This window comes from Thermobia domestica, chromosome 1 (assembly GCF_964235325.1).
Source record: "Thermobia domestica chromosome 1, izTheDome1.hap1.1, whole genome shotgun sequence".
Classification (NCBI taxonomy): domain Eukaryota; kingdom Metazoa; phylum Arthropoda; class Insecta; order Zygentoma; family Lepismatidae; genus Thermobia; species Thermobia domestica.
In genome coordinates, this window is record NC_137454.1 from 103,817,454 (window position 1) to 103,839,527 (window position 22,074).

Genomic DNA, 22,074 nt, shown 5'->3' on the forward strand with positions numbered 1-22,074 from the left:
AGATTATTTCGGTTTAAGAAAACGGAGGAGTAGGGGGAGGCTCATTTTACTATTTCAGAGAGCCTTCTTAATGAAAATAATGAAAAAAAACAGTCAAGAAAACCTTCTATTCTTCATTTAATGATTGTGAACCACAAATATCATCAAATCATTGCACTTTTATTGTTCCCAGTGTTGCTAACTGAGACATCAAAGTTAATAAAACTTCGCTAACTTTAAAAGGCTGCAGTTAATTCATGAAGCATTGGTCGAGAATGATATTTGGTGTGTTTATTATTCATGGAAAGTTGAACCATCTGACAAAATTTCAGAATTTTAAAAGATGGTGTTTTCGAGAAAATGGCACCCAAAAATGGCGATTTTTGAAAATTTTACAATTTCTCGAATTTTTTGCGACAAAACGGTTGCACACAGAAGCGATACAAAAATTGTTTCGGAAAGAGGGTAGCTAGGTCTTACCAACCGTGAAAACAGAATTTTAAAATTCGAACCGGAAGTGCTCGAAAAAAATTCGCAAACTTCGACTTTTCAGATAAATTGACGTTCATTTGTTAATTTATGTACAAAAAGATACGCATGTGCAAACCAAACTATAATAAAATATAGTTTATTTATATCCCTAAGTACATACCACAACAAGAATTATAACTCTACCTGTCTCCATAGCCGAATGGTAAGGCTCCGAAGTTGACCATTTTCCATGTCTTGTCCAATTCATAAATTGTACTCCCCGTCTTTGATGGCCCATTACTTGGCGGGAAAATTTTTTTCGACAAAACAAAAAAATATGGGTCTCTTAAAAACACGTCTAGTTGCTATAAAAAAAGTTTCAACAATATCTGAGATGGTGATGGTACAATTTTATATTTTTTTGCCTGAGTTGAAATGGAAGGCACCTATATATATATGAAAGTTTGTAGTAAACTCATTATATGTCATATCCTGGGTTCTGGCTGCCCCCCGCCCCCTAGTTTTTACCTTCTAGAAACGCCAATGCAAAGAAGTAAACATATTATCAGTTTTGAAGTTTAAAAAAAATATGCTTTGATAACATTAACAAAATGATCATTGGATTATAGTGGGATTGTTAAAACCTTCCTATAAAACTGATATATCCATTTGTTACATAATGTTTTTTGTTACATGGTTAGTTTTAATTTTCTCCCTCATTCTGATACGAGTAAACAAATCAAAATCACATGTACGTGACTTCACTTGATATAGATGAACAGCTCGTGTTCTTGAGAGCCATCTGTTAGCTCCAGGTGGAATTATGTTCACTCCGCGCTGAGCAACTCAACCGGCCGGGCCGATACACAAGCGCGAGCGAGAATCCGCAGCAGTCAGTTTGCAACACAGTAAACATGGCTGCTGACGTGAAAGTAACTCCGCGGTGTAGTTTGGATGCGAACGGGTGTGTGTCACTTGAAAATATTCTCATCTCGTTTAACGCGCCTATAAGTGAAGAACATGCATGGGCTTTGTGTTATCAGTGTGCGAGGTGTTTTTCAAATGCATTGCAAAGTGATCGTAAGCGATGTTACGAAGTGTCGGAACTGGATCATGTACTTCTCCATAAAGACGGACAGGTGCATCCGAATACAGTGTTTACCGGCGGGGGAACAGGTAGGCTTTGATTTGTTATTGATCTTCCAATGTAAACAAATCATTGAAAGAAGATGATTTTGTAAGTTCTTGTTAAAAAAATTTAAAAAAAAAGCAGCGTGTGAAGGAATTCCATTTAAAATGCGCCAAAATTTCGTTTTTTAAAAATCTGTTCTAAGGAATATTTTATTTGATATACTACCACATAATTTTAAGAAAATATTGTATTTTTAAGTTAATCTTACTAATAAAAGTAACTTCCGCAATACCATAGATTATCTTCCATTGACAATAATGGCGGGACTTGGTAGAAAAATGTATAGACAGCATTTTTATTCCAGAAGAATTTATAGTGAAACTGTACTGAAATAATTTATTCTTGAAGAATTTACCGTAATTCCCAAAGAAATATATTGTTGAGATTACTATTATTATTGATTAGGGTCACGGCGATAAATAACAGAGAAATTATTGTTATACAAAGCAATTTAAAATTAGTTACTTACGTTTTATAATTTAAAGAGAATTTCTGCAAAAATAACTGTTGAAAATAAGTACTACTTTTATTTATTTATATAAAAAAATCTGTGCCAGAAGATTATAAACAAATACAGCCGATGATTTGTATTATAGTCTTTCCTCAGTAATGACATAATATATCAGCTATGTTAACTAGCGATTCGTTGTTCAAAATTAACGTTTCCCCTTAAACGGCATGATTTACAGCCATCTATGTGTCGAACAATAATAACATAACATTTAAATCACGTCAAGATACAGTTTTAACGTTCAAATGGAGGCGAGCGACCATCGATTTATGTTGGGCTTATCAGTGTTGTCAATTTGTACGGAAGTAGGAAACGGATTTTTTTCTTTATATATATATATTTTTGAAAAGTCTTGTTGAACCAGTTGTACACGAATGTTATGAACGAATAGCAATTGAAACGTCATGAGAAATAACATGAAATTGCTGTGTAGTTGGATTATGTTTTTCTATTTATTCTCAGAGCAAGATGAAGTGTATTGGCCTTGAGAATCTATGTTCCTTCCTTGTGGACTAGGAAGAGAAACAGTTCGACGTTTGTGTGGTTTGAATCACGCGAACTACTTACGAATAAAACAAAGTGCAGTGTGATATTGGGGTAAAGAACCAATCAATAAAAATATTTTCCAAGGTTATATTGCTGTAGACTGCAGCAGAAATTCTATTCTTAATGTGGGCGAACAAATGCCTTTTTGCGTTCACAGCATGTTATCTAATGTAATAATATTAATCATAAATTTACACTATGGCGTAAGGAACCCATATATTTAATGCCACATTTACAAAAGCGCTCCATTGACTTCTGTCCTTAGCCAATTGGATGCAGTTTCTACTTTAATTCCTATTTTTGCGATATCTATCTTAATTCTCCTTTCTGCGCCCAGGTCTTCCTAATGGTCGTTTTCCGATTGAGTTTCCAGTTAAAATTTTGAAAGCATTTCTATTTACTTCCATTCTGGTTGCACGATTTGTTCACTTGAGCCTTCTAGATATAATGGCAGTTAGGAAAATCAGCAGTTTCCATCATTTCCCACTCCTGTCCCCCTTAGGTCCGGATATTTGCTTTGGGATTTTATTTCGAAATATTTTCAGTTTGCGTCTTCCCTTAAAATAAGCGGTCATGTTTCGGAACTGTATAGTGCAACAGGCATAACTATCGTTTTATACAGGGTGTTTCAAAACAACACCGTCAACGTTTGGAAGGTGTTTCCTGACACCAAGATAAGACAAAAAGTATAGACCAACGTGGGTGCACAAATGCTTCCTTTCGGAGTTGTAGGCTGTTGAAAACATGAGAAAATAAACTTTAAAGGTCTGAAGCTCCAAAACTATGGGACCTGCTGTAGTCGGGTCGAGACTTCACTTAGGAACTAATATGTGTCCTAACCAAATATCCAAGTTTCAGAATCCTGTGGTACCTGTACAGCAAGTTTTATAAGGGTAGTTGGTGAGTACTTCAGATTATATGCCCGAAGCCAAACTGCCTCTGTAAAAATTGATACAGAAGTACCGCAGGATTCTGAAACATGTATTTTTGGATAACGCACATATTAGTTCCTAAGTGAAGTCTTGATCCGATTACGGTAGTTCCCATCAAGGGCGCCGATTTCTCTCTAAAGTTGGGGGGGGGGCATTCAGATGCAGAAGGTGTGTGTGTATATATATATGAGGAATTTAAGACAAATTGCACTCAAAATATGCAAAATATTGTATATTCATAAATACAATAGGGGGCCCATATTAGCTTTGGGGGGGCCGGTCTCCCAGGATCGGCGCCCTTGGTCCCAGTTTTGGAGCTATGGACCTTTAAAGTTCATTTTTTTCATGTTTTCAGCAGTCTATAACTCCGAAAGGATGCGCACGAGACAAGATTTGAGACTGTCTCGTCTCGAAAATGTGCTGTGAAAGCGATGCCTCGATTCGGAAAATGTATATTTCTCTATTGGAAGAGCTGTGTCTCGACTCGAATTTTGTCAAGAAAATTCTGTCTCGACTCGTCTCGTGCACATCCCTAGTCTTATCTTGGTGTCGGTGTTGTTTTGAAACACCCTGCATATTTTAAGCTTCAAATTCTTCGACAGGACTCGCGAAGACAAGAGAGTTTGGATTGAATAATAACACGAATTCCCTGTTTTCAGTCGGCATTTACTTTCTTGGGAGTTCGATTCTTGGTGGGGACATTCGGTTGAAAAGGTGTAAAAACTTTCTCAGGCCAGTCATCGTGAGTGGGGTTTTCCTCATTCACACCAGGCAAATGCCTGGATGGTACCTAACATACACGTCCAGGTCACTTCCTTCCTTCCCTTTCCTCGAATAGTGGGATTGCTAAGGGACGTCATCCCTCATACGTGACGGACTAACGTGGCCATAGATATTGAAAGCCCAGAGATCTAAATCCTAATCCTTAATTTCATGGTGGATATAGTTTTGGTCTGTTAATGTTGATCCTAAGTATTGGAAAGTATCCACTTGGCCTAAAGTATTATTTGATATTTTAATGTATCTATAATTTGCAGTGTTGCAGTCACGGCGAACTTCCATGTATTTAGTTTTGTCTGCATTTACTTCTAAACTCATGTCCCTACGTGCGTTTAATAAAACTTCAGCATTTCTTTCTGTTGTCCCATATTAAAAATAATAGAAAAGTAGGCCTAGATCTTCAGTAGCTGTGGATATTGTGTATGCGGCGTTTTTAAAGCTTTGAAATTAAGTACTGATGTTAAGATATACAAAGAAGCTATGGGCTTAAACAAGTATACGTAGATATGTTTAATCAACGTCGAGTTTTGCCATATGCAGAGTCATTTTGAAATATGATTAGAGTCATACTAAACGCCTGACTACTGCAGGAAACATATGTTAGTCTGATTCTTTAGTACAGCCTTTCCCGACCTTTTTCAACTTGCGGCACACTATGGATGTTACTTCGATTCACGCGGCACACTTATAAGCATTATTATTTGTAAATATAAAACAGTGGTATTTTTTCTGTGATTATTGACCTCACAGAGAAGAAAGCTCTTTCACTGTTTTTTGCCCCTTGGTAAATCATTGTGCTTATTTTTCATTCTAACTAGAAATAGAAAACAATTGCAATGAAATATTGGACTTATGTTTTTAAAAATACGCTTTCTTTTTAAACCCTGTATGAGAAGGAAGATCATGTTTACTGAGAAGGAAGATCACTAAGTAATGAATGAACAAACAAATCTCTTTTACTTTTAAAACACAAATGTAGGTAATCTGTCGAAAGAATCGAATGATATTTTAAATTTTCAAGTTACGAAAGTCTGCAACAATAAACAAGCAATAATGGCACATAACAATTATAACAAACACTTTTTTCAACATTACAAATGTACAGAACAGTAACTCGGTATTGAACTTAAAATTGTAGATTCATAGTGGAGGTTCATACTAATGTGAAATACAAATATACATTTTTCCCTACGTTTTGCAATTTGGTTGCTATAAAGTTAATAATTTTGTTTCGATTCCTCGCGGCACACCAGCGGCCCATTCACGGCACACCGGTTGGGAAACGCTGGTTTAGTATATCAGTATCACACGTCAGAACGACTCTGCATAGGGCCCAGTGTGTCTCAGGGACCCCTAAAACTTCCACATAATTATCAAGTCAGAAGGAAAAGTGTATATCTCGTCGTGCATGCTCCCTTTTCAACAAAGCAGAGAGTAGGCTATTACGTTCAGTGCAATTTTTCAGCCTTTTTTTAAAACACTGCTTGTAAAAATATTCCTTTCTTGTAGGAAAAAAGGACAGAAAGGTTTGTGACAATGTGGGCAATAATTTCAAATAAGCAATGGCTTGAATTTACTCTTTATCACAAGTATTGTGTAAAATTGTTAATGACGTACTTTAATGAAATTAGGGATCGAAGTCTTGGTATAAAATGGTCAGGTGATCATTTGACACATGCCAATGTGAGCAGTGTGTACGTCTGATTTTGAAACTGATTACAATGCTGATCGTACTCCACCTCCCACCCTCGGTATTTTCATTCAGAAAAACATTAGTCATGCAATAATTTTGAATATATTAAAGAGTTTCGTAATATGTTTAAACTCCTACGTACATCATAAAAAAAAAAAATATATTAAAATATGCGTCGTTCAGGGTGTAAACCGATTATAGCTGTACAAAGATTTCCTAATGATCATAGTACGAAACCATTTGCTTTAAAGAAAGTCAACTACCCGCAACACGAGGTCTGCGCGGCCGTTATCGCCGCTATTGAGTAGAGAAATCATTGAGATTTGCTGGCGACTGTTTTATAATCTTATTGCAGGCTCAGCGGAGCTCTTTCTTCTCGTACGATTTTTTTTTCCATAGTCTGATTTTTTTCTAGTTTAACACCTCACGATTATCAACCGAAACTAAGGGAGATGGAGGTGGCGATAGTGAATGAAATGGTGGAGTGAAGAAAATGGGAGAGAACGGGAGAGTCCTAAGAATACCACTTACACACACGAGCCTGAACTGTAATCGAACGAGGGACCCTACACACCAGTTGTGAACGAGCCACCGCGGCTCCATATGAGTATTAGTTTTGACCACATTATTTGGGACGGGTTTTCTCGGGTTCTTGTATTTCCTTCCAAATTATGTATTTCACCAATTGTTCCATTGTTATTTACTTTTACTTATCTGTCTATTAAGCCTAGGGAGTGGGATGTTGAACTAGTTTTAAATTATATTATGCTTTTAGATTTGAATGACTGAATGCTTTTAAATGGTGCAAATTTTAGGATGGCGGGGTGAAAGATTGTGTTAGTATCCAAGTTAGAGGAGAGAATATCTTCCTCCATAAGGAATTTCTTAATATGTTCTGCAAAGAAATGAGCAATAAATCTCCTAGAGTATCCACGTCTGATGTCAAAATATTCGATCTTTTATATTTCAGTCGTGAAGACTCTTCCGTGGAAGAAAAGGGAAAGGAAAATGTGTCTATACAACCACAGCCTGAAGTAATATAAAAATATCTCTTAGGCTGCTATTTATTATAAGTAATGCATATATATATATATATATATATATATATATATATATATATATATATATATATATATATATATATATAATCAGTAATTTGCTCATAGTTAAATCTTCCTTATATGGCTCCCTAATTTGGCCACTTACTTGTGAAAGAATGGTCGAATGCTGCTATTATTGCCTCGTGTCATTGGGCCTATGTTGGAGATTTATGTGCTCACCGCGAATTGAACACGAGACTACACTAGTCAGACCTAAGTGCACGGATAATTTAGCAGCACAAAGATAATGTTGCTTGACTTGGTTTGTTACAATATTGTAATGTCTCACGTGATGTAGTAAATAAACAATTCTACACACCAGTGTTTACAAACATAACCACGTGGTTTGGCAAAAGGATTTCACACCAAATGAATCTACAATCACCTGCAAACAACGGGCTTCTGGCCCCTCCCACGGAGCAGCAGCGCACCAAAATAAACAAATAAATAAATAAAAATAAAAAAAAAAAAACTATAGATTAGTTAAACAACGGCAATTCTATACCAATTTTCTGGTAACCCTCCTACTGTTTGCCACGGAACATTAGGAGTAACCTAATCCCAGGCCTCTAGTCTGCTGCCTATCCTATCTCCTGGCTTAGCCTGCTACGGGGCTTTGTCTGAAAATCCTAACAACAGCCGCTTAGCCTGCTACGGGGCTCTGTTTGCCACTTAACCCTCCTCTGCTTGCTACGGAGCATTGGGTTCCTAACTCCCCTCTGCTTAGTCTGCTACGGGGCTCTGTAAAAATCTTGTCTGCGACCTTACGGTCAAAAACTGCCTATAACTAACCTTGTATACAAGAGAGATTATTTGTACAGTATTTTGTAAAAATACTTTTATAGCAAAACTTTTATAATAAAAGCCGGTAGTGGAAGTCAATTCCAAACACTCTTTTTATTAACGCTCTACCTATACTTATATGAAACAAAGTTTTACAATATTGAGAATGTCGCTGGAATTGAATCTATATTTTAAGGTCGTGTAATCTAAAGGAGATGGCAGAGAATTATGATGATTTTGGATGGGTAATAATGCAAAGGAACGAAGGAGAAAATTTCCTGAATACTAGCGTATATGGCATATTTAACTTCATCTATATCGCGACGAGTTGAACTAAAGATGCTTAACATCCAGTATGAGCGCTATTACTGACACAGCTTACATATACATGAAAGTTAGAGTTAAGCACTATATTTATTGAATGTTATTTGCATTCTTAAAATCATGTGTATTATTATTATTATTATTAGAAACTTACTTGATGTACTAATTCTTGCATTGCTTCCCTTAATTTGAAGAAATAGACATTTAATTTTTACCGATCTGACTTCCTCAAGAGCCGCCTCTGGTTCTTTCTTTTATGTATCTTGTATTTAGAAAGGAAAGATTTGTTTTCTTTAATGTCTTGGTTTGTAACATAGGCCTTGTTAATCATTAAGAGAGAGAGAGAGGAGGGAAAAGTATTGCAGTGAAGATATAACATTGCACAATGAATGAAAATAAAAACAAAGACGACATTACTATCTATCATAATTATCAAAAAATTGCTTTCATGCTATGTCATCTCGGCAAATGTTTATGGCTGCCATCATATTAGAGATATGGTGTTCATCTTGGGCTCTATTCGAAAAGCAGCGCTAGCGACCACCGCCAGTGCTAATAAATGGGTTCTGTCACTTGACTTTGATTTACACACGTATTTTTTTTTTTAATCATAATCTGCGATGTGTATCTATAACAAAAGTATGCAAGGTGAAGTGTGAAAGCAACTCATTCCTCTCTAAACTCTGCTTTGACTGTTCATTCATGTTTTTTTTTTTTTTCCCTCAGAATAGAGAGAACACGGTGAAGCTTACATCAGCAAGCTAGAGAGACAATTTGGTTAAGATGGTCGGTTTTAAACAATCTATCATTGGAAACATCTCGTTTCACTCCCTTTTTCCCGTTCCATCCATTCTCCTCTCGGAGATTCAAATCCGAGATATTTTGCTCCGGAAGGATTCAAATTTGATACTTAGAGGAGATATCTGATACTCAATAACTTCCTTGTAAATGTGACAACCCCTTATTTTGAAGTAGAATTCAGATACTCTCTGAACAAAGCACAACTCTTTACATAAAATAATTTATGTGGATGAAGCCAAAAGATAGACGTATAGAATAGCTTACGAAATTTTCTTACACATGCATTATTTTGGTAGTACGTTTGTTTGCTCAGAGATTATTTTAACTCAACTAAAATGATAATTATTGGATTGACTCCTAATTTGGCCACGTATCCGTATTAATGAATAGCGTTCCTATGAATGCTGACACAATTGCCTCATGACGTTGGGTCAGTGTTGGAAATTCCGTACAAGTTGTGTGTGCATCATTGTTTGGCAAGACCAAATAAAAATAGACACAATCTGCTACTGGACACTTCAGGATTTTCAAATAATCTAGATAATAAGCAATAAATAATCTATTCTAGCAGAATAGAAAATGTCCTTTGCATCAGGTTGGTAACGAACCATACACTTTTTAACACCATGATGATTTCATTTTTCTCGAAAACTACACATGAACATTTCCCGGTGGGACTCATGTGGTTCGGATTCCACGTTAATCAGTAGGTCCACGTCTCATATAGCCTCGCTGCTGAACGGGACGTAAAACTCAAAATCAACTCAACTCAACACATGAACATTTATATAGTTGAAGAGAAATTAAGAAGTTCAAAGGTTAACGATACTTTGCAGCCTTGCTAACCATACTCAGAGGCGACTCTAGCACGGGACCGGGGGGCCTAGACCCCCAAGTTTTCTAATGATAAAAATAAGTTAAGCTGTTATTTATATATTTTTGGAAGTTTATATTAAATTGATGATATAGTTGTCTTAGTCTGGATTCTGGTTGTCCCCTCCAATTTTTACATTCTAGATCCGCTAGTAACCATATTATGTACTGTTGTCTTGTTAGCGTCACAACGAAAAACCTGATTAGCATATGCTTTAGTATCAATTTGATATTAATAGATGGCATAGTTAACGTACAGCATTTATTTTTATATTTGCAGAAAATTCATTTTTTTGTCGAAAACTACGCATGAGGTTATATATCCACCCATATCATTTTGTTCAGCTTAATGAAATTTATCAGTTGATATATGTTTTGACATTTCTTCCCCTAAACGCACTGATAATATTCTAGAGAATTTCAGAAAGAGGAATCTACACGAGCAATTGGGTGATTGGCGTTACTGGTTCCCGCATAAGGCGTATAGTTCAGGTCATATGTTAAAATGTAACGATTGAAATGAAATGACATTAAATCTTTAAGGGTCTTCACTACAGCGAAATTAAACTACCGCTAATTTTAGAGTTTTTCTGTAATGTCTTCAAAACAAATAAAAAATATTCGAAAAGTAGAAACGTAGTGAACTAGACAACACAATTTTGCATGTGATACCGTTATCACAACTCATCTATCTGCTTTCAATTTGCAACTGTAGATAAATTTATTTATTTATTTATTTATTTATTTATTTTTTTACGGATTCTGTAAATAGCGGCATACGAAAAGCAAATAGGTGAATTGTGGTAAAGGTATCACATGCAAAATTGTATTGTCTAGTTCACTACGTTTCTACTTTTCGAATTTTTTTTTATTTGTTTTGAAGATATTACAGAAAAACTCTAAAATTAGCGGTAGGTTAATTTCGCTGTAGTGAAGACCCTTAAGAGTCTTCATCCCGGCGAAATTAAAATACCGCTAATTTTACAGTAATTATGTGATATCTTTAAATAGATAAAAGATAATTGGAATATGGAACAAGAGCGCCCTAGACAATATTATTTTGCGTGAGGTACCGTTATCACAAGTCACTTAGTAGCTTTCCGTTTTCAGCTGTTCAGAAACGCGAAAATAAATGCCGAATTTCAAAATGGCTCGAAATCGAAAGCAGATAAGTGAGTCGTGATAACGGTTCTCATGTAAAATAATATTGTCTAGGGCGCTCTTGTTCCACATTTCAATTATCTTTTATCTATTTGAAGATATCACATAATTACTTTAAAATTAGCGGTATTTTAATTTCGCCTGGATGAAGACCCTTAACGTCCCACGATTATGCTTGTTAGGGTGAGAGAGACGATGATTAAAACAAGTGAATGATGATGGTAGAATTGGTGGAATAAGAAAGTGGAAGGAAACGGGAGTACTCTGAGAAAACTCACGAGCAGAATGTTGTCCACCACAAACTTACTAGGCCAGGGACCCCCACGCATCAAAGGTAAGCACTCTACCACTTGAGCCACTGTGCCTCCCTAAAATGAAAAGGCTGTCTTATGTAGCATCTGTAATTGGCTTTTGAACTCCAATAAAACAAACTAAAATCACCTTTCTTTTTCAAAGATAACTCCTCTCTAAATATATGTGTGACAGATTTGATGGTAAATTAGTGATATTCACATGATGCGAAAATAGGCTATCTGATCATATTTAAGCTTCGTGGTAAATACAGTGTACTGTTAGTCTTATATAGATATGTACTCACTGATATGTCAGTTTCCGCATTACCTAATTAAATCATGGCTCTAGTATAAAACTGAAGAAAGTTATGCAAAACCTGAATTACGTGTTAATTAATTTCAGTTTGTCTGTTACGAATGTGTGTTTTGTAACTGTTTCCAGATACGAATCGTGTCTGTCTGTCTGATGTCTGTGCGAACTGAAGTTAATAAGTTTATTTTGCCTTTTTTCGTTTTTCGACATTGCTTTGTTAGCTTTTTGGTGCTAAATGATATTATATATATATAGTGGCGGATCCAGGATATGATCAAAGGAGAGGCTAAACCATATTTTGCCGCTATATCCAGTGTAAAGCAGGAATGAAGCCCATTTTATCCAGTGTATACCTGACCGTCAAGGGGGGCCCGTAGCCCCCCTGGATCCGCCCTTATGTATATATATATATATATATATATATATATGATTTCGTTGCTCAGCATGTATGCTTCAACTTTGCGACTATGGACTTCCTTATAGTTAAGGAAGACATGCGACGAAAGTAATAAATACCCTTTTGCAGCCAGAGGTTGAAGATTGTTAAATGAATTGATTTTTCAGTGTATCTACAGTAATTGAAGATTATAGCGGAATTTTATTATTATAATACCCGTTGAGCTCTCTCATTTGTTTCAGGAGATCTTATATAAGAAGATAAGCGTCAGAAAATGAAAAAAAAAACAAAAAAACAGTTATGTAGTTACAGAGGCTCATCTCTCTCTCTCTCTCTCTCTCTCTCTCTCTCTCTCTCTCTCTCTCTGTCTCTAATGATGGATGATGATCCATCAAATAATTCGTGTGATTTTGTCTCTCCCGGACGAATAGATGGACAGACATTATCTGTCACCTGGACGGATGAAGATACACAGGTAGACAGTTTATTTATTTATTGACATAACAGGCATTACTGCCCAATTACAGTGTCTGCATATAATATATAATTTTAAATTACAATCATATTAAGACTTGAATTGAAATAATACAGTTTCTTTGATTTTTTTTTGTTTTGTTTTACAAAATTCGCAGTATTACTCTTTGGGACAACTTTTCAAAACTATTAAATATAGGTCTATCTAAATCTTTATAATCCTTACTGATTTTTAGGGCAACCCAAAAGCATAACAGCAATTTACACATATGGTTGGTACCTTGAACATGGTTGTGGTTGTCTAAGGGTCCAGAAGAAACTAATTTTAAAAGCATAATAAAGCATAATCTTGGAAAATAAAGCATAATATAGCACAATTCTTAGAAATTTATGTTTAACTGCAAGTTTTACATACCGTATTAATATTTCGTTAAAACCAATATTTACAATGCAAAATCTTTGAGAACATAACAATGCAACAATGACAAGCTTATTTTTTATTTCTGTAAACTTTTCGGTGTAATCCTTTAATGTGCAGAAAAGAACATAGGAAAAGAAGAAAACTTTCCGCCAACAATTAATAGTACACAAGAACTCCACACTATATTGTTGTGTGTACCTCTTGAACTTGAGCACTTTCTGTATTTCTTGGTGGCATCTTTTACTTTCCCCTTCTGTATATATGCACCTCTAAGGCGAACACAAGTGATAGAAAAAACTGACTCGAGTAAATCATATCTCTTTACAGTGCACTAAGTAGAATGTTCATTAAATATAAAAGAAACTGGTTGCATAAAATATTAATAAATAGATCAAGATATTTAGAATATTTAATGTATACAGAAGTAAATATTATACTTTAGATATACACGATTAATATAAGCAATGATTGAAATTAACAATAAAGCATAATGTGGGTTGCTTTACTGACTTTATTGTATGTAGCACAAATTCTCCATGTAGGTAACATATGCAGTGCATTTGTATGTGCCTTCCTGCAGTAGAACAGGCCACTATTTCCCCTGTGTGTTTTGAGGGTTGGAACCTGGATCATTATCTTTGAAATTATATCTGTACAGTTTATTTTGGTGAAGTGCAAAAGTCTGTGTAAGAAACTGAGGTCGTTCAACGTCCGTCTTTGTTCAGGTGTCTGAAGTGTAAAATTGTCAAGTAAATTATCGTATGGTTCATATTTTGGATAAAACACTGTAGTTTTGTATGAGAAAACTTATGAATTTGCTTTGTATCTGCTCAATTTTTTGACTGTGTGTTTTCAAGGAAGTGTTCCAAATAACTGAGGCATATTCAAGTTTGGGTCTTACGAAAGAAAAGGTAAAGCGTTCTCAAAGAGTTAACATTCGTAAATTGTTTGCTTGTTCTGATAAGAAACCCAAGATTTCTATATGCATCCTTAGTAATATTTGCCACATGATACGAAAAGGTCAATTTTTTGTCAAATATCACACCTAAATCTTTAATTGTATCTAATTTTTATAAACTTATTCCATTGATCGTGTAAGTAAAGTTGTACGTTTTCTCACGTTTACTGTATGTCATGGTTTTACACTTATTAATATTTACTGTAAGTTTATTGCTAGTACACCATTTTAGTATATTAGTCAGATCTTGTTGCTAGACAGTCATCTATACATTTCACATCTACAAATATGTCAAATCATCTGCAAAGAGTATTTTATGAGATTTTTGAATATAACGGGGCAGATCATTAATAAATAATAAAAACAAAAGAGGCCCAAGATTAAACACCTGAGGGACTCCAGAATTTACGCGAAAGCTTGTGGTTTTATATCCTTCATACAAAACGGACTGTCTACGTTCACGTAAGTAAAGTTTTTTTAAAAAAATATCATTGGGGTATTAAGATTGAACGTGGCAAGTTTTTGAATCAGTATATCATCATCTACAGTATCAAATGCTTTATTAAAATCCTTATATATGACGTCTACTTGTTCATTATTATCCAAGGAGGAAGTTATGAAATCTGAAGGAAGCCATGTTGATACATTGAAATTGCAGGTTTAACATGATGCATCACCTGTTCATAAATGACACTTTCAAATACCTTTGCAATTGTTGGCAATATAGCTACTGGACGATAGTTTTCTATATATAGTGTCTTAAAAGTCTCCTGACAAAGGGTAACTCTTTATTATCAGAGTTACAACAAAACGTAAGAGGAGAAACCGACTCCAAATATGATGTTTTCAATCTAAAGTAAAATAATTTTGTAAATCGAACGAGCTATTTGGGTTGTACACTCTAGTGCACAATGTTAAATGAAAATGCAACGTTGCCATTTACCTGGACTCACAACATAGGTGAATGATGTTACTGTTTGAAATGAGGGCTGGCCATCAACCCGTTAGCGTAAAAGACAGTCATTTTATTCACTTATGTTGTGGGTCCAGGTAAATGGCAACGTTGCATTTTCATTTAACATTGGGCGCATAAAGAGTGTACAGCCCAAACGGCTCACCCAATTAAAAAAAAATTCCTTCACTTTAGGTTCAAAACATCATCGGTTTTCCCTCTTACATTTTGTTGTAACTCTGATAATAACAGAGTTACCCGAGACACTATATATATATATATATATATATATATATATATATATATATATATATATATATATATATATATATATATATATATATGGGCGGATCGAGGATATGATCAAGGGAGGGGCTAAACCATGTTTTGCCATTTTATCCAGTGTAAAGCAGGATTGAAGCTCATTTTATCCAGTGTATACCTGAGCGTCAAGGAGGGGGGGGGCTATAGCTCCCCTTGGATCCACCACTATATATATATATATATATATATATTCTGTTTACTGCTAAGCAAAACCTGTCACATAAAGTGAAAAAAGTACAATGTGGCCGAGTTTGGTGCATAAAATGATTGACGGGTGACACAAAGATTTGTTTTAATGGTTAAAAATCCAAAACATTTGCCAATTATCAGTGATTGAGCAATGCCTCTTTTGTTCTTCTTTCTTTGTGTCTTTATTATGAAGTATTCAAATTAATGCCGGCGAAATTATGAATGGTTATTATTATACATTATTACCGAAATAGAGTAACATTATGACTTTGAACTTCATTTTATGAGTCATGAAGAAAACGGGACCTCCCTATTTGACTGCATAAAGCAGGAAGATGTTCACATGCGGTAGTCTATGATCGCCCCTGCAGCTACTATTACTGGAATCACTGTACCTTGCCGCCCAACGCGACACGAATCTTAATTAAGCTACTGAATGGATATACGTGGTAAGATATACTTCTTTTTTTCACTTCTGTTTTTATTGCTTCTGAATGTTGGTTGTATTTTTTTTTTTTTTTTTTTTTTTTTTTTTTTACGTGTTTCTGTTCCATCTTGCGGAATTTCTATATGTACGCGCCCTATTCGCAGCAGGATAGATTTTTCTTACTTCTTTTATTAAACTGGTCTTTCAGGTTAGGTGCTATGGACTGTTAGTCATTGTATTCTATCAGATTTATGGGAGATGAAGAGGAGGATAGCTATCTATAGTAGCGCGACCATTATCCTAATCTTCATCATCGTGGCAGATCGGTTTTAATACTGTCAATCAATTGTTGCAGATTTCCCCCTCCTGTTTTTCCTTCTATCGTACCTCCCATCACGTCCTTTTGGATACGTCTTCTTCTCAGACAATTTCCCAATCACTTTCTCTTCTCGTTTTAATTATGTTGAATGTCACTTATTTTTCAATTAATGTTCCTATTCCTTACTCATTTGTTTTTCGTTCGAGGCACTGTCCCACCTACATCATTACGCGCTATAAATAATGATAAAACATTGACACAATATACATATAAAATCAAATTGGATGAATCAGTGCATAAGCTTGGTGAATTCTATCTGACTGCATACAAGATGCAGAAAAATATCACAGGGGCCGCGGTGGCTCAGTGGTAGAGCGTTCACCTCTGGTACTTGGGGTCCCGGGTTCGATCCCACCCAAGTGAACTTTGTGGTGGACAAACACCGTGTGTGTGGATTTTCTCGGGGTTCTCCCGTTTCCTCCCACTTCCTTCATTCCATCATTTCATTCATTACTCATTATCACCGTTTCATTTAGCCTAACCGGCATAATCGTGGGACGTAAAACTCAAAGATTTCATTTCATTTCAGAAAAATATCACGGCCAAACTTGGAATCCAAATTAAAGTAGGTGGCTAAATGGATAGCATACGTACCTTTGGCGCGGGAAACCCAGGTTCCATACCTGGTGGGTGCTCATGTGGTTCGGATCCACGTTAAGCTGTAGGTACACGTTTTATGTAGCCTCGCCACTCAAAACGGGCGCTACACTCAAGACAAATCCAATAACCAAATTAAGATACAGAAGTTTAATAAGTATATATGTCGAAAAGGCCTCTTTTTACAGCCACGAGCTGCCGTAAGTTCGAGAAAGATCTTTTTTTTTTTTTTTTTTTTTTTTTTTTTTTTTTTTGTAGCGCCTTCAGTTAATAGAAAGTCCTATCACATGCATAGATACAAGTTATATGTAGATATCCATGTTCGCGATCCGTATCCTATCTTTACAATGTATTACAGAAAATGACAGATATTAAAATTTCTAGAATGAACTCAGCGTAGTCATAGGTACACAACGGTTGGCAAACATGGGCATTTAAGTAGAATTATATACGATGCTTAGCATATTTCTTTGTTTTATTTGTCCACCACTGATTTTCTTCTCTAAACTGTTAGCTAGTGAATAAAATAACCACATAATCAGCGCTGCAACATCTGATACGAATTGGTTTTTCTTTGGATGCTTTTCTTTATTGCCCGATTTGAGTGATGTTGCTTTGTCTATGTAAGAGTTTTAGTGAGGCGTTTTCGTAGTGTAACAGTATACAACAAATTCATGGAGATCTTATTTCTTTCCTGTGTTTAGTAGCGTGTCTTGTATAACGGCAGTATAAGCAATCTTGTAATATATTGGATTGCAGAGAGAGAGAGAGAGAGAGAGAGAAAGAAAGAAGGAAAGAAAGAAAAAGTTCTCTGATTACAATTCCTGTCTAATTTCTTAAACCGCATGAGCTACGTTCTAAAGTTTTCAAATTAGAGTATGCAAAAATCTGATTTTTTAATTTTTTATTTTTATTTTGGTACTTTGTAGCTCAGAAAGGAGGCGTTTCTCAACCTGTGTTCATTGTATCTTTCATTTAGATTAAGAGTTTACTTCCTGATGCTTGTCACATCTTGTATATTTAGCATAATTTTATTCATGGAATTGTGTGCATTCGTCTATGTTGTACTACTGATATCTTGCCAGTGGTGATTTCAGAAGAAGGGGATACTTTCAATACACGGGGGTTGAAGTACTACTTCGAAAATATTGGTAACCCACAATAAACACGATCGGACATATTTCACCGGGAGGGACTATCCCGCGGGACACTCTCTGACATTATCACTGTTTTACCATGTCTGAGAGAGCCCAGTGGAGGAAAACTTAAAAAAAAAAAAAAAAAAAAAAAACTATCATAACTCAATTTGGGGTGATACGAGGTGCTAGCACCATCTTGGCTGTTTGATGATAATATCTCTATATCAGTTTGAAGTGAGTTACGGTGTCTAGTGATGAAGAAATGTCTGAAATACAATAGATACATTACAAATTGCTGTATTTGTAAGCCAGTTTCTGGCGATCTTTCTCCACATTTTCACATTTAATCGACAGTAATTGAATGCTGATATTCTCTAAAGTACAACTTGGAATTAAATTTTCTTTTTTGAAAAGACATGTTAACTTAATGCAATTAGGCGGTAAAGTTCTAAAGGCAGGAATATTTCTAACCTAGATTTATTTTGTATTCCAGAAGATCGCATCTTAAAGCAGAGAATGAAAATCCAGTTGTTTGCTGGTGCCACTCCGATTTTTTCTCTCTGTTACACGAAGGATTTGAGGATAACCGTCACTCGGTAGGGTGTGGGTACCGAGAAGATTAAGGGCGCTAATTTTACAATGTCAAGTGGACTTCTTGATGTAGTGCATAACATCTTTTCTATTGCCACAGTAGAGTTATCTTTCATTGTAGAGAACTTCTCCATTAAGTTTTGGTTTATTACTAAGATAGGACTTCATTGACCTATAAAGGAAGACAGTTTGACCTATAAAGGAAGACAGTTTGACGAAGTTTGATCTTAATAAATATATTCCACAATTACTGTACGAAATAAAATTTCTTTGAAACTTTTAAGTGAGCTTCTCTTTAAGAAGATATATATATACGATTACGTGAATTGTTACCTAGGTAATACAACTCTGGTAAGTGGAAACTTGCGGAAAGGGGAATAATGAGTGACTGTGTAATTCCATTAAAAGGTTTCATTTCTTATACTATGTAGTTATCATCGACTTCATAAGTAGGCCTATCTGTTTAATGTTTGAGTAACTGACAGTTCGTTGAAGTTGCGAAGAATCGTCATATCCAGTGATATAAAAGACTTGTGAAGGCATATATGCTTTCTTACCGAGACGTAAAACAGTATTTAGCAATATGTTAATTTAAACGACATATGAGGTCCCTCGTGGTTAAGCGGATAGCATACGTGCTTTCGGCATGCGAGACATTGGTTCGATTCAAGGCGGGAGCTCATGTTCGGATTCCACGTTAAGCTGTAGGTCCACGTATCATATAGCCTCGCTGCTGAAAAGGGCGCTAAACTTAATTAGTTAATTAATTAGATATGTGTTGACACTTGTTTAAATTCACAGCAATCCGGTTTCCCAGAAAACTGATTATATTACATTAAGATACTATTAAGTAAATATTCTCCCCGCTGGCATAGTGGGTAGTGTACGCGGCTTTGGTTTACAGCGGTTCCCCGTGTTAGATTGCTGGTGGGGGAGCTTTGAAATTTGAACGTATGACGATGATTCAAATTCCACATCTCATATAGCCTCTGTGCTGAAAAGAAGCTCTAAACTACTTATTGTTTATTGCTGTGAAATTAACATCTCATACTACGTGTCAGCCATTGATCTAATTAGTAATGTGGATAAATAACCTCGGTGTTGATGCCCCTATTGAATTTCTAACCAATCAATCAAGCAAGCAAGAAATCAAATTCCATTGAGGATTAACTAACAATTGTTTAGATAGAGTTCCAGCAGAAAAAAGATCACTTTTTAAAGTAAAGGTTAAGTGTTTTGTGTTAATGGCAAGCAGTGGCGTATTTAGGGGGGTGGCTTCCGGGCTTAAGCCCCCCCCCCCGAAATCTTACTTAGTATAGTAAAGTAAATGAAATATCTTGCAGAATTTTCACATTTCCAGGCAAAGCCCCCCCCCCCGAAAGTTAGCATAGCCCCTCCCGAAACAAAATCGTAAATACGCCACTGATGGCAAGAAAAAAATCTAAAATTTTGCATTAGAATGCAATCTGATGGGAATGTCTTTGCTTTGGGTATATGTATGCTATTATTTCTGTTTTTTTATTCTTACATTTTCACATACCTTGTTTCGTTCATACAGAAACGAACGTCCTACGATTATGCCTTGTAGAGGAAACACAGTCGCTCAGTGGTAGAGTGCTTACCTCTGGTGCTTCGGGTCCCTGGTTCGATCCCCACCCAAGTAAGTTTGTGATGGACAACATCGTGCTAGCGGGTTTTTCTCGGGTTACTCCTGTTTCCTCCCACTTGCTTTAATCATCGTCTCCCTTAGCCTAAAGGGCATAATCGTGGGGCATTGAACTCAAAGATTTCATTGCAGTTTCAAAGATTATGCCCTGTAGGTTAAAGGAAATGGATGATTGATGAAACTGAATGAAAGTATGGTCAGAAACGGGAGAACCTCGGGAAACCGACATGAAACTGGGAGTCGATTCAGGTCCCCTTGCACCAGAGCTAAGCGCTATACCACTGGTCCATCTTGCCATTATCATACTGAAACGTTATGGTTAAAGAAATAATATTGTTTGTTTCTGTGTGCTTTTTTCCTGAAACATTACGAAAATAAGATCTCCTTTTAAGGAAGTGAGAAAAGAACTTTTAAGAAGGGTGGGTGGTCAGTTTTTTATATCAAGAAAAGTTTTATAACTGCACAAATCACAGAAAAATACGTAATTTAGTGCTCTTGTTTAAAGACATTGCCCACCGTGCTTGATTAGAATAAAAGCTCGGCCCACCTAGATGCAGTGTTTTTAACTAGTTTTTTAAATATATATATACACATTTACCTGCTTCTAATTAATTCTTGGGCCAGAACACAAGGTATTCCTTTTTCTTCTTTTTGTGGTGTAATTTTCTTTTATATTTGAATTGCAGAGCTTGGAACTGTTTTTCTTCTGTTTGTGTGTATCTTCCCGTGTCCTTCGTCTCTCCCGTCTTTCTACTTTTTGTTTTAGGATTTCTTGGGCCCCGTTAATCCGTTTTTTCTTTCTTTACAAAGTAAGAGAGGGAGAGAGAGAACAACAATCTTAGTAGGAGGCCGGAAGTGTTGTAAACCAAGATGAGTAGACACTCTTTTAATTAATTGTAGACATATGAATCGTGCAGGAGCAGCCAGGCGAGTATGTTGTCTTACGACTAATTGCTGTACTAGAAAAAAAATATAAATATTTTCCACGAGTACTCTTCCATTTTTTTTTCTTTCTTTTCAAAGTTTATTTTTAAAAATATTGCTGAAAAAATATTCCGTTACTTTGTATGTTCTTATAGGCCTATACTCGATTTTTTTTACAAAGTAATTTGTGTTTATATCGATTAAACTGAAACATTGAAATCTTTTTTTTTTTTTTTCTGCAAAAATCATAGGACAACTTCTTGGCATTTTAGAATTGTGTTATAACAAAAATTAGTTCTGTTTTATTAGTATTTCTACATTACATGCTAAAATGCATAAACCGATCTCTTCAATATTTGAGCGTAAGTAGATATAAATTTAAAAAAAAAGGTTGTGAATTTTCAACTTAAATTCTATAAATTTATACAAAATTTAACTTCAAAAAATACATTTTTTTAAGATGTAATTTTCTAAGTTGCATTTATTTTCATTAATAATCTCATTATGATTTAGAGCAATAGTTCCCAACCGGTGTGTGGCCAAATTGTAGAATTTAAAAATCATGAGTGATTTAATGATTAGTTAAAATTCAATTTGAGACAGACAGTAGTAGGTATCAACGCCTCCAGCGGCAGCAACAATACTCAGTACTAGATAGTCATTATTTTGTAGGTTTAGTACATTACCATATTTTTTAATATTATTATTATTATTATTAGTAGTAGTAGTAGTAGTAGTAGTAAAAAGTGAAACACGTGTGTCGCTATGTCGGGCATTCAGTAAAACGTATCGTCATTTAAAGAAAAAGTTGGAAACCACTGATCAGGTCCGTATCCACGGGGGAGTAAGGGGGCCGGGCCCCCCTAAACTTTGGCTGGTTCCCA

The 22,074-nt window shown here is 35.5% G+C and overlaps 1 protein-coding gene across 4 annotated transcripts in view; it reads left to right on the plus strand.

Annotated features, from left to right (window-relative positions):
* Nucleotides 1-1,261: 1,261 nt before the first annotated feature.
* Nucleotides 1,262-22,074, plus strand: part of spir (spire type actin nucleation factor) — a 521,502-nt gene continuing 500,689 nt past the window's right edge. The window contains exon 1 of one of the 4 annotated variants that reach the window (XM_081761349.1): nt 1,262-1,626. In XM_081761349.1, the coding sequence (XP_081617475.1) occupies nt 1,365-1,626 (262 nt within the window). In that variant the 5' untranslated portion in view covers nt 1,262-1,364. The remainder of the gene's footprint in view (nt 1,627-22,074) is intronic. The other 3 variants (XM_081761376.1, XM_081761357.1, XM_081761367.1) reach the window with 3 other exon arrangements.